Below are 13,074 nucleotides of genomic sequence, written 5' to 3'. Positions count from 1 at the left end.
TTCTCCCTCCTACAATGAGTCAGGGGTTAATAACACTGATACCTAAGCCTAAAAAAGAAGTGCTGCTCATCGATAACTGGCGTCCAATTTGTCTTCTTAATAATGACTATAAGATATTAGCCTCACTACTTGCAAAAAGAATTAAAGAAATCCTGGATGCAATCATTGATGAAACACAGTCTGGCTTCATGAGGAACAGACATATTTCTAACAATGTCAGACTAGTATTAGACGTACTTGACTACTCAGACCTAATAACTGAGGATAGCTTCATATTATTTTTAGATTTTTATAAAGCATTTGATACAGTAGAGCATCAGTTTCTCTTCCACTCCCTTGAGAGACTTGGCTTTGGGGATTTTTTTCTGTAAGGCTATTAAGACTCTCTATGCAAATGGTAAAAGCTCTATCAAATTGAAATATGGCACCTCACCTAGATTTGAGTTAAAGAGAGGAATTAGGCAAGGTTGTCCTATCTCTCCGTATCTGTTTTTATTAATCACCCAACTTCTTGCAAATTCTTTAAATAATAGTCCTGTACAAGGTATTTCCATAGCTGGTAAAGAAATTATTATAAGCCAGCTGGCTGACGATAATACACTTTTTCTGAAAGACACTAACCAAATTCTCATATCGATCAATGTGATTTACAATCCTTTTCCAAAGCGTCTGGTCTATATCTTAACATTAAGAAATGTGAACTCATGGCTGTCAAAGATTGTGTGACACCTTCATATTATGGTATTCCAGTAAAAGAAGAACTTACATATTTAGGCATAACCATTACAAAGGATCAGAAGTCTAGAGGCTTACTAAATTTTAACCCTCTTATTTAAAAAACCCCAGAAGAAACTAATTCAATGGCTACAGAGGGACTTATCTTTAAAAGGTAGAGTCCTAATAACCAAGGCTGAAGGTATCTCTAGACTAACATATGGTGCTCTATCTTTATATCTTGACCGTAAAATAAGCAAGGAGATAGACCAGATGCTTTTCAACTTTCTTTGGAGAAACCGTACCCATTACATTAGGAAAACTGTTGTAATGAACACTTATGAGAATGGTGGACTGAATTTTCTGGATTTTACTACTTTAAATAATACTTTTAAGATCAATTGGATAAAACAATTCCTAAGAAGACCCACTTCTATCTGGAATTTTATTCCTCATCATGTCTTCTCTACTTTTGGTGGCCTTAACTTCATGTTGTTTTGCAATTATAATATTGACAAAGTTCCAGTGAAACTTTCTGCTTTTCATCGGCAGGTTTTCTTGTCATGGTCCTTAATTTATAAACACAATTTTTCTCCACACAGATATTATATATGGAATAATCGGGATATATTGTATAAAAATACCTCTCTGTTTTTAGAATATTGGTTCCGAAATAATATCCTATTGGTGAGCCAACTGGTAAATGCAGAGGGTCTTTTACTCAGTTATAAAGAATTCTTATCACTTTACAAGGTCCCTGTAACACCTAAAGATTTTTCAATTGTTTTAGATGCCATGTTATTCAGGAACATGTCAAGACCTGACCCTCAGAGCCTACCTTCTGTTGACCCTGTTGACTCATCAGTAGGAAAGATTTGTTTCTCTTTTGGTCCATTCAACAACAGAGCGATACGATCCTTGTTTCAGCAGGATCTATACCTTATGTCATGCCTTATTGGAATGGATTTATTGATAATATCTGTTGGAAAAAAGTTTGGGTGTTGCCACACACACCTACTTGTTAACAAAATTAAGGATGTTTCCTTTAAAATTATTCATAAATATTATCCTGCCAACCACTATATGAAGAAGTTTTAAGGAAAACATCAACTCAAATTGCTCCTTTTGTAATGACCACCCAGAAACAGTTGTGCATATTTTTTTGCATTGTATGCATGTAAGAAAACTGTGGCAAGACATCAGTAGGTTTATAATTGAACACATTTATGAAGATTTTACACTTGTGGAGAGATGTACTGTTTGGATTCTTTACATACAATAGAAATAAGCGGAATCATTTTTATGTAATTAATTTCATTATTCTTTTGGCCAAATTTCATATACACAAATGTAAATTTCCAAACAGAACCACATTTTCGTACCCTACAAAAATAAATTAAACTGTATTTTAAGACGGTTAAATGCTCTACTAACAAAAAAGCTGTTAGAATTGTAAGTATATGCATGTCCCTTAAGGTCCTTGTGTAATGTGATATTGTACCCCCTAGCTCGATTGTCTATTGTTTGTAATCTATGTATGCTTGTGTTCCCTCATGTGCTTTATGTATTGATTTGATATTAATAAAAATAAAAAACGTTCTCGGAAGTCTCGTGATGTTGTCTCTGGGTTTAGAAACTCCTTTCCTTGCCATGATTAAAAAAAACAGTGTAAACAAAATTGAAACTGTGAAACATTTTGCCATGTTTCGAACAGGTAACGGATTTATATATTCAATAAAAATATATATATATAATTGTACTTGGATTCTGAGCGGTCGCCAGAGCCAAATTCCCAGCATGCTTCACTCTCCTTGGCAACCCAGCGAATAAATTGAAACGGGTGTATTCATCCGCCATTTCACCAATGTTAGCTTGTTGACTAGCAGCCCGTCGCGCCAAAAATACATTAAAACAGTTATTTATTTAATACTGCTAAAGTGAAGGAACACTGTCAAATTTCGACAATATTTTATCAGCGTTGTTGAGGTATTCTATTGACCAAAAATTTATTCCGCAACGAAACAGGATTAGCTAACTGCGCAAGAAGATGTCGACCGAGGCCGCTGCTCCGGAGAAACCAGGCCAGGGGTAACGTTTTGATTTATTTCATGAATTCTTTTTTTGGGGGCTGGCAGCTAGCTACCTAGTAACCTTTCTTTACATTTTCCACTCGTCAAATTCTCGTATATGTTTAGTCTGTATTGTTTTGAGAAGTTAACAGCTAAATTGATACCTACCTAGCTAATCACTAAAATAGCTAAACAATGGATTCTTCTTGCTATGCTAGCCACAATGTGAACTACGTGCGTGCACCAGTGCCACCACACCGCATGAGATTAGAAAATTAGCTAGTCTGCTAACGTTACCTAACCTGTCCTCTCCCTCCATTTTTTTGTTTAGTACGCCATCACTTGCTATTTTGGTTAACTAAGCTCGTGTACTGGCCAACTATTCACAAAATACGGAATAACGCTAGTTAGCTACCTTTTTTATATGATATATCGTGTGTCTGAAAATGGGAGAAAGGGAAGTTAACGTTAGCTAATACAAGTTGGCTTGTAATATGGGAGTCTTAGTCTTAGCCAAACTCTTGATTGGTGTAGCTTCGTCCGGTAACTAAGCATTTGTATTAGTTAACATTTAGCTATATTAAACGATCTGTAAACAAAGTCAAAGTTAGAATCGTTAACATACATGCCTAAAGTTAGTTGTAGAACGAAGCTAGCTAGTAATTTACAACTAGTTGCCCTTTTGTACTGCAGTCTAGAAATGTAACGTTTACTTGCCTAAGTATTTTTTTTGTTAGTGGACGTTAACCTTTTTTCATCATCAGACCGGCGTATTATCGTTACTCTATTAATCACTTCCCGTTCTTTTTTCCCTAAGGGAAATTAACGGCAAGGCCAAGCATGAACCCAGTGTCAGGAAGGAAAGGCCCCAGAAGCGTGGAGGTGGTCGCTTTGAACCCTATGGAAACCCATCAAAGAGATACCGTGTGTTTGTCAGCAACATTCCATATGATGTGAAATGGCAGGCACTCAAAGACCTAATGAAAGAAAAAGGTATGGTTTTAAGTTAAGTTAGATCCGTTATAGATATGGAGTCCATCAAGGCTAATAAAACCTCCCATAACAGGTCATTTGCGTTGAACCACTTCACCTTGTTCACTGGAAGGCATCTGGCAAATCTGTAAAGGGCCTAGGTTGCAATTCATAGCTATGAGGTTCTTGGTATACAGACTGAGTGGCCTTTCCATGGATTGGCCTGTGTCCTAAGTCTTGGATGGTTTAGATTTCAGAATAGTTCTCTCTGTGATTTCTGCCTTTGGCTAGTCATTTTTTATAGTGCTGTGAATAGCATTATGAATTTGTACTTCATTTTGGAGTCCTTGATCACTGCAGCTACACTTGCTTGAACAATGGGACTATACAACCTAAAGGGAGGTCTTCAAATTTGGTACATGGCTTATAGTGTATGGGCCATCAATTGTGTTGGGTCTTGTGGTTTGTGTGTGTATATAGCTGAAAAGGGAAAACGGTCCGCATTGCCTTGAGACATACTGAATTTCTCTCAGGTGCCCATACTACAATTATTAAAGCTGGTCTTATGTTCTTTGCGTTATCATTTTCTTGGAAATTATGTCAAAATAAGAAATGTTTAATTGGTTCTATTTAATGTTAATTTGCAGCATGGGCTAGTTGTCCTCGACTTCTTTTTGTCTTCAAATTGAGTCCTGCAACAAAAGGAATGGTGTACTGTTTATCGAAGTTTAAATGGTGGTTTACATGGCTTTGGCAAAGCTATAATATAAGTTAGCACTAATGTAATAAATAGCACCTGCTTTTAATCATGATTAAGCATGGGTGTTCTGAGAGGTTACCAATGCCTTTCAGAAACAGTTTTTAGTGTTTGGATATAATAATTGAATGTGGCGTTAAATTGCATTCTCTTTTTTAGGTTTGTCGTTTCCGCAGATCTCCATGTTGTACCAATTACAGATGTGTGCTTGGGATTTCTTGGGGTACAGGTCTACAAAATGAAGCAGCTTCTCACGGCTGTCCTTGTTTCAGCTGAGGATTGGTTCCTGTCCATTTATGGCGCACTCATTTGCTGGAATTAGCCATGGTTGTCCCTCTGTTAGTTAAAAACACATTTGGACACTGTTGTGCCTCTCCAGGTCCAATGTCTGTACAGCTTTCCAAAAATGTCAATGTTCTTCAGACATTGGCGTTAGTTGAGTTGGTACAATTTAGTTTTTAGTGTAGTTTATGTTCAAAGGTGCGTCCGAACAGTTGTATCAGTCAGTGGTTCCAAATACATTTAACAAGGAACATGTATTTTGGAAGGGTGGACTCATGGTTTCAAATGACTCTGCAAACGTAACTCATTCTGTCAACTTTATCCTCACTTCGAAAATGGTTCCTTTATGATAACTCACCCGATTTAGATGTTGTTAGCTATTTGACGATTGTTCTCTTCAATCTATTGCGCTTGGTGTTTGGGGACTCTACAAGGACAGGCTAAGAAGTCATTTTAAGATCCAGTAAGAGCTTGTCTTTTGTAGACCTGTACCAGAATTGAGGTGCTGGGGGGGAGGCTCTGGAGTAGCAGGCCGAGCTCACGGTCACCAACCGCTTGTCTGCTCTAAACCCCCATTGTTTTCTCGGCTTCTCTCCCCTGGTGTGTGTCGTCTGGAATCTGATTTGTAGTGGGTGAGGTAACGTACGTGGAACACTTAATGGACGGAGAAGGCAAATCGAGGGTAAGTGCAATAGACGAACCTGTGTTTGTCAGCTTGAGTTATCTTTTCTTTCATTGTGGGGGATGTTCAGATCTGGATGAGTTTTGATGAATGTGTCAAGTGGGTGACACTGGACAGAAAACATGGTGCAGTCTGTGGCACTGAAAGAGGTCATCTTGGTGTCTGATTGGGAATTCGGGTTTCTGTAGCCAATCCCATGTGATTGCAGTAGCTGGGAAAGTCCCCTTTTGCTGTGGATTTGTTCATCTGGGGCTTAATCTAAAATGGGGCCCAGCCCCCCAAGAGGTTGTAACATGGCTGTTACATGTAATAGATTTGAGCCCATGTAATTGTTTTTGTGGAACAGATATTTCCTTCAAAGGAGTGCATTTTGTCTGGGACTTCTGCCTTTGTGTACAATGTTAAGGGTTTAGATTCACCAGACAACCTCTGTATTTGCTATATTGTCTGGTGACCAGCTTTTAAGCGGTCTAATAATTTTGGAAGAGTAGCTGACTGTTCAAGGCTATGGCCATACAAGTGAGTAGAATGTGTTTGGCCCTTTCATAAGAGTAATTCAGCCCCCTGAATACTATTGTTCTCTACAGTGCCACAACTGATTACTAACTTGAATGTTGTTTTCTACTTCAATGATGCTGCTGTGTGGTCTTCAATCAACCAAGGGTTGCGCGTAAGTATTTTCGTCATTCTGTCTTGATTCTAATAGGTGTCTGAAGGTTATTCTAAGTTCCTGGTGGTCATCACAATGTTTGTGTGAACAGGGTTGTTGAGTTCAGGACTGAGGAACTGATGAAGAAGGCTGTGGAGAAGGTCAACAAGCACAACCTGAATGGGCGGCCCCTGAAGGTCAAAGAGGTGAGCAGTCTGTTTTTAAGATGCTACTGGCACTTGTTACCACCAGAAGAACAAAAATCTACCACTAAGCCTTTTTTCTCTGTTTAGTGATGTTGTCCATGTCTCTCTTCCTCAGGACCCAGATGGTGTGATTGCCCAGAGGGATGCCCACAGGTCCCAGGGTGGTGGTGGACCCCCCGGTGGCCATGGTGGAATGAACATGGGCATGGATCGCATGAATATGGAGCGAATGAACATGGACCGCATGGGCCCAGGACCGGGCGCGCCACCCATGGTCAACATCCCCCCCAGCCTCATGAACAACTCCAACATCCCCAATGAGATCATCCACGGGCTGCAGGCTGGCAAGATTGGAAGCACTGTCTTTGTAGCTAATGTAAGTTGATTGTAGTCCAGTATGCCCAATAAACATTGTTTTTGGTATTATTTTAAATTATGATATTGCAAGTATTTTAACCAAGTTAACACTGTTTTGTGTCCAGCTGGACTACAAGGTTGGCTGGAAGAAGCTGAAGGAGGTGTTTGGCATGGCAGGTGTGGTGGTGCGCACTGACATCCTGGAGGACAAAGATGGGAATAGCAGGGGCATGGGCACCGTCACCTTTGACATGCCTATTGAAGCTGTCCAAGCCGTCAGTATGTTCAACGGTCAACTGCTTTTCAACCGGGTCATGCATGTCAAGCTGGTGAGCAACATATTAGTGTGTGCACACTAATATTAACACATGTTATATTCCTTGTACACATTTTTGAATGTATTTTAACTGATACTTGTTGGATATTTCAGGATGAGAAGTCCTTGCCAAAAGGAGACTTTGCACCTCCTGAGAGACCCCCAGCACTACCCCGTATGTACAATGCGCCCCCCCCCCCCCCCCCCCCCCCCCGAAATGTAAAGAGAAGTCTGTCCAACGCATTTTGATGTTCAAGGCTAGCTTCCACAATCTTCAATGGGGTCTGTTGTGTTTCTTTCTCTCAATCGTCCATTTCTTTTCCCTCAGGTGGCCTTAGTGGCATCGGGCTGGGACTTGGGCCTGGTGGCCAACCCATTGACGCCACCGCACTGAACAGAGGAGGTGGAGGAATGGGCAACATGGGACCTGGGGGTATGGAGCTGTCTTTGTCATCCTCTGCAGTGGACTTTTCATTTGGCTTGGTTCAGTCACTCACTGTTTGTTTGGTTTGTAGGCATGGATGGCATGGGCTTTGGTGGTGGCATGGGTAGAATGGGAGGTATGTACTTTTTGTACTGCGTCCATTGAATGGGTATAGTTTAACATATTTTGCATCGTGTTTTTCCTGCCCTTTTTTTCTCTAATACACTATATTGTAGATTTAACTTTCTTGCCATTATTTTCTCCCAGGCATGGATAACTTTGGTGGAATGAACAACATGGAGCGTTTTGGACCATCTGGAATGGGCAGGATGAATGGTAAGGAAATTAAATTCACACAATACAGATTCACGTGTTCGTGAAACATTAGTTTGTCTTCTAATAGTTTAATCTCTTGCCTTGTCAGAGATGGACCGTGGGCTTGGTGGTTCTTTTGACCGGGAGTTTGGTCGAAATGATATGGGCATGTCTCGCAATAATTTTGGAGAATCCTTTGAAAGAGGAATGGGTTAGTACTTTTAGGGTTTGCGCAATTCTTCCTAACACATCTGACGCTGATTTCTCACAGGACCTGAAATGTCTCACTAGTTGTTTTTCCTTGACTTACAGGTAGCTCACTGGGCATGGACCGCATGAGCTCTGGCATGGATCGCTTGGGTGGTGGAATGGACCGTCTGGGTGGAATGGAGCGCATGGGGATGGAGAGGATGGACCGCGTGTCTGATCTGGACAGGCTAGGGGGGTCTGCCTTTGACAGGATGGGCTCTGGGCTGGACCGGCTGGGGCCCAGTATGGACAGGCTTGGTTCTGGGCTGGACCGTATGAGCTCCAGTGTGGACCGCCTGGGCCCAGCTGGGTTTGACCGCCTAGGCCCGTCCAGTTTGGAACGTATGCCTGCTGGCCTGGACTTCGCCTCTCCCATGGGCATGGCGGACCGCATGGAGAGGATGGGAACCAACTTTGACCGCATGGGGTCAGCCGGTATCGACCGCTTCCCGGCCACCGGGCTTGACCGCATGGGCTCCACCATGGACCGCATGGGCGCTGTCGGTGTTGGCGGCCAGTTTGACCGGCCAGCTGAGATGGAGCGTGGGGGCTTTGGAGGAAATGGCTTTGGGGGGGCCGGAGGTCCTGGAGCCAACGCCAGGAAGGGCTGCCAGATCTTTGTCAGAAATGTAAGCTTTTATATAAATAATGATCAACTGTCCCCAAATGTGTGGTTGGCGTGTATTCAGAATATTGATTTTATTTAGACTCATCTGGAAGGTTGTATTCAACACAGACCACTAAACTTATTGATTTGACTCTCTTTGTAGCTGCCCTTTGACTTCACCTGGAAAATGCTGAAGGATAACTTCAATACATGCGGTAAGAACATAATCCACTCATTTCATTAATGTGGGGACTTCCCACAAACTTAGCAAAAATTTCATTTGACAGAATTGAGAGGCATGCGAATGGAATGTTTAATTAGGTAATGACACCATGGAAGTCTTTCTGACCCAAAATTCAATTGGCACTTCAGCCAAAATATTTTGGCTAACAGCTTTAATGTGCTTTCTACTGTAGGTATTGTCCAATATGCTGACATCAAGATGGAGAATGGCAAGTCCAAGGGCTGTGGCGTGGTTCGCTTTGACAACCCGGAGACTGCAGAGAGAGCCTGTCGCACCATGAATGGCTACAGGCTGAATGGAAGAGAGATCGATGTCAGAATCGACAGAAATGCGTAATCGTCCAGTGTCATTATGGCCCTGATATTTGCAGCCCTGTATCGACCTTTCCACACTTCTTGTTTTTTAGGCAATTGTAACTGCGCAAGTGTATTTTTAGTTAGTTCTTGTCCCTGCATAATTTGTGACCAAATTTAAATTTCTTTATATTTTACCTGTAATGCTTCACTTCATTGCCTTTGATCTATAAGGTGTTTTGATAATAAATATCACCATTGGAATTTTGTTTTCGGTCTTCCTTGCCACTGACATGTACAGTCGTGGCCAAAAGTTGAGAATGACACATTAATTTCCACAAAGTTTGCTGCTTTAGTGTCTTTGGATATTTTTGTCAGATGTTGCTATGGAATACTGGAGTATAATAACAAGCATTTCATAAGTGTCAAAGGCTTTTATTGACAATTACATGAAGTTGATGCAAAGAGTCAATATTTGCAGTGTTGATCCTTTTTCAAGACCTCTGCAATACACCCTGGCATGCTGTCAATTAACTTCTGGGCCACATCCTGACTGATGGCAGCCCATTCTTGCGTAATCCATGCTTGGGAGTTTGTTGGTTTGTTAGTCCACCCTCTTGAGGTTGACCACAAATTCTCAATGGGATTAAGGTCTGGGGAGTTTCCTGGCTATGTACCCAAAATATCGATGTTTCGTTTCCCGAGTCACTTATCACGATTGCCTATTGGCAAGGTGCTCCATCATGCTGGAAAAGTCATTATTCGTTACAACTGTTCCTGGATAGTTGGGAGAAGTTGCTCTCGGAGGATGTGTTACCATGGCTGTGTTCTTAGGCAAAATTGTGAGTGAGCCCAGTCCCTTGGCTGAGAAGCAACCCCACACATGAATGGTCTCAGGATGCTTTACTGTTGGCATGACACAAGACTGATGGTAGCGTTCACCTTGTCTTCTCCGGACAAGCTTTTTTCTGGATGCCCCAAACAATCGGAAAGGGGATTCATCAGAGAAAATGACTTGTCTTCAGCAGTCCAATCCCTGTACCCTTTGCAGAATCAGTCTGTCCCTGATGTTTTTCCTGGAGAGAAGTGGTTTCTTTGCTGCCCTTGACTCCAGGCTATCAAAGTCTTCGCCTCACTGTGCGTGCAGATGCACTCACACCTGCCTTCTGCCATTCCTGACCAAGCTCTGTACTGGTGGTGCCCTGATCTGCAGCTGAATCAACTTTAGGAGACAGTCCTGGCGCTTGCTTGACTGCTGTTTTCAACTCTATAGACCGCTGGAGCGGTAGAGATACTCTGAATGATCAGCTGTGAAAAGCCAACTGACATTTACTCCTCAGGTGCTGACATGTTGCACCCTCTACAACCATTTATCTGACCCCGCTGGTCATCTATGAACATCTTGGCCATGTTCTGTTATCTTCACCCGGCACAGCCAGAAGAGGACAGGCTACCCCTCAGAGCCTGGTTTCTTCCTAGGTTCTGGCCTTTCTAGGGGGGTTTTCCTAGCCACCGTGCTTCTACACCTGCATTATTTGCTGTTTGGGATTTTAGGCTGGGTTTCTGTACAGCACTTTGACATCTGATGTAAGAAAGGGTTTTATAAATCAATTTGATTGTTCAGAGAAGACTGCGTGAATCAGGCCTTCGTGGCTCGATTTGCTGCAAAGAAACCACTACTAAAGGACACCAATAAGAAGATGACTTGCTTGGGCCAAGACACATGAGCAATAGACATTGCCGTGTATTTGTGAGACGCAGAGTAGGTGAATGGATGATCTCTGCATGTATAGTTACCGTGAAGCATGGAGGAGGAGGTGTTATCACGGTCAGTGATTTATTTAGAATTCAAGGCACACTTAACCAGCATGGCTACCACAGCATTCTGCAGCGATACGCCATCCCATCTGGTTTGAGCTTAGTGGGACTGTCATTTTCAACAGGACAATGACCCAAAATACACCTCCGGGCTGTGTAAGGGATATTTGACAAAGGAGAGTGATGGAGTGCTGCATCAGATGACCTGGCCTCCACAATCACCCAATCTCAACCCAAATGAGATTGTTTGGGATGAGTTGGACCACAGAGTGAAGGAAATGCAGCCAACATGTGCTCAGCATACAGTGCCTTGCGAAAGTATTCGGCCCCCTTGAACTTTGCGACCTTTTGCCACATTTCAGGCTTCAAACATAAAGATATAAAACTGTATTTTTTTTGTGAAGATTCAACAACAAGTGGGACACAATCATGAAGTGGAACGACATTTATTGGATATTTCAAACTTTTTTAACAAATCAAAAACTGAAAAATTGGGCGTGCAAAATTATTCAGCCCCTTTACTTTCAGTGCAGCAAACTCTCCAGAAGTTCAGTGAGGATCTCTGAATGATCCAATGTTGACCTAAATGACTAATGATGATAAATACAATCCACCTGTGTTAATCAAGTCTCCAAATAAATGCACCTGCACTGTGATAGTCTCAGAGGTCCGTTAAAAGCGCAGCGAGCATCATGAAGAACAAGGAACACACCAGGCAGGTCCGAGATACTGTTGTGAAGAAGTTTAAAGCCGGATTTGGATACAAAAAGATTTCCCAAGCTTTAAACATCCCAAGGAGCACTGTGCAAGCGATAATATTGAAATGGAAGGAGTATCAGACCACTGCAAATCTACCAAGACCCGGCCGTCCCTCTAAACTTTCAGCTCATACAAGGAGAAGACTGATCAGAGATGCAGCCAAGAGGCCCATGAACACTCTGGATGAACTGCAGAGATCTACAGCGGAGGTGGGAGACTCTGTCCATAGGACAACAATCAGTCGTATATTGTACAAATCTGGCCTTTATGGAAGAGTGGCAAGAAGAAAGCCATTTCTTAAAGATATCCATAAAAAGTGTTGTTTAAAGTTTGCCACAAGCCACCTGGGAGACACACCAAACATGTGGAAGAAGGTGCTCTGGTCAGATGAAACCAAAATTGAACTTTTTGGCAACAATGCAAAACGTTATGTTTGGTGTAAAAGCAACACAGCTCATCACCCTGAACACACCATCCCCACTGTCAAACATGATGGTGGCAGCATCATGGTTTGGGCCTGCTTTTCTTCAGCAGGGACAGGGAAGATGGTTAAAATTGATGGGAAGATGGATGGAGCCAAATACAGGACCATTCTGGAAGAAAACCTGATGGAGTCTGCAAAAGACCTGAGACTGGGACGTAGATTTGTCTTCCAACAAGACAATGATCCAAAACATAAAGCAAAATCTACAATGGAATGGTTCAAAAATAAACATATCCAGGTGTTAGAATGGCCAAGTCAAAGTCCAAACCTGAATCCAATCTAGAATCTGTGGAAAGAACTGAAAACTGCTGTTCACAAATGCTCTCCATCCAACCTCACTGAGCTCGAGCTGTTTTGCAAGGAGGAATGGGAAAAAATGTCAGTCTCTCGATGTGCAAAACTGATAGAGACATACCCCAAGCGACTTACAGCTGTAATCGCAGCAAAAGGTGGCGCTACAAAGTATTAACTTAAGGGGGCTGAATAATTTTGCACGCCCAATTTTTCCGTTTTTGATTTTAAAAAGTTTGAAATATCCAATAAATGTCGTTCCACTTCATGATTGTGTCCCACTTGTTGTTGATTCTTCACAAAAAAATACAGTTTTATATCTTTATGTTTGAAGCCTGAAATGTGGCAAAAGGTCGCAAAGGTCAAGGGGGCCGAATACTTTCGCAAGGCACTGTATGTGGGAACTCCTTCAAGACTGTTGGAAAAGCATTCTGGTTGAGAGAATGCTAAGAATTGTGGTTATTTCTTTATTCTCAAATGAGGAGAGACAAACATATCACACAAGTCAGAGTTAATACTTAAAGTAATTTATTTGTTCACTTATTAATAAGGAAAGTAGGCCTTACCACACACACACAAGTGAATG

The 13,074-nt window shown here is 41.9% G+C and overlaps 1 protein-coding gene across 3 annotated transcripts; it reads left to right on the top strand.

Annotated features, from left to right (window-relative positions):
* Positions 1-2,532: 2,532 nt before the first annotated feature.
* LOC109889205 (heterogeneous nuclear ribonucleoprotein M) lies at positions 2,533-9,400 on the top strand. 3 transcript variants are annotated; one of them, XM_020480455.2, is made up of 15 exons: positions 2,533-2,802; positions 3,601-3,776; positions 5,424-5,476; positions 6,139-6,146; positions 6,238-6,331; positions 6,447-6,707; positions 6,814-7,017; positions 7,119-7,179; positions 7,333-7,437; positions 7,520-7,564; positions 7,696-7,764; positions 7,853-7,954; positions 8,056-8,621; positions 8,763-8,814; positions 9,016-9,400. In XM_020480455.2, the coding sequence occupies exons 1-15, from the start codon at positions 2,762-2,764 to the stop codon at positions 9,177-9,179; spliced, it is 2,001 nt and encodes a 666-aa protein (XP_020336044.1). In that variant the 5' UTR covers positions 2,533-2,761; the 3' UTR covers positions 9,180-9,400. The 3 variants fall into 3 exon arrangements, with proteins under 3 accessions (XP_020336044.1, XP_020336045.1, XP_020336046.1); XM_020480456.2 differs by lacking the exon at positions 7,520-7,564; XM_020480457.2 differs by lacking the exons at positions 2,533-2,802; positions 5,424-5,476 and having other exon boundaries at positions 3,668-3,776.
* Positions 9,401-13,074: the final 3,674 nt, after the last annotated feature.

This window comes from Oncorhynchus kisutch, linkage group LG4 (genome assembly GCF_002021735.2).
Source record: "Oncorhynchus kisutch isolate 150728-3 linkage group LG4, Okis_V2, whole genome shotgun sequence".
NCBI classification, from domain to species: Eukaryota; Metazoa; Chordata; class Actinopteri; order Salmoniformes; family Salmonidae; genus Oncorhynchus; species Oncorhynchus kisutch.
Note: the sequence above shows the minus strand (reverse complement) of the source record. Positions and strands in the feature narration are given on the sequence as shown.

What these genes read in the sequence shown, in the direction of transcription:
- LOC109889205 (XM_020480455.2), top strand. Translation starts at nt 2,762, where the DNA reads ATGTCGACCGAGGCCGCTGCTCCGGAGAAACCAGGCCAGGG. An exon ending in GCACTGTCTTTGTAGCTAAT is followed by an intron (nt 6,708 to 6,813) that starts GTAAGTTGATTG and finishes TTTTGTGTCCAG; the next exon opens with CTGGACTACAAGGTTGGCTG. An exon ending in TGGCATGGGTAGAATGGGAG is followed by an intron (nt 7,565 to 7,695) that starts GTATGTACTTTT and finishes ATTTTCTCCCAG; the next exon opens with GCATGGATAACTTTGGTGGA.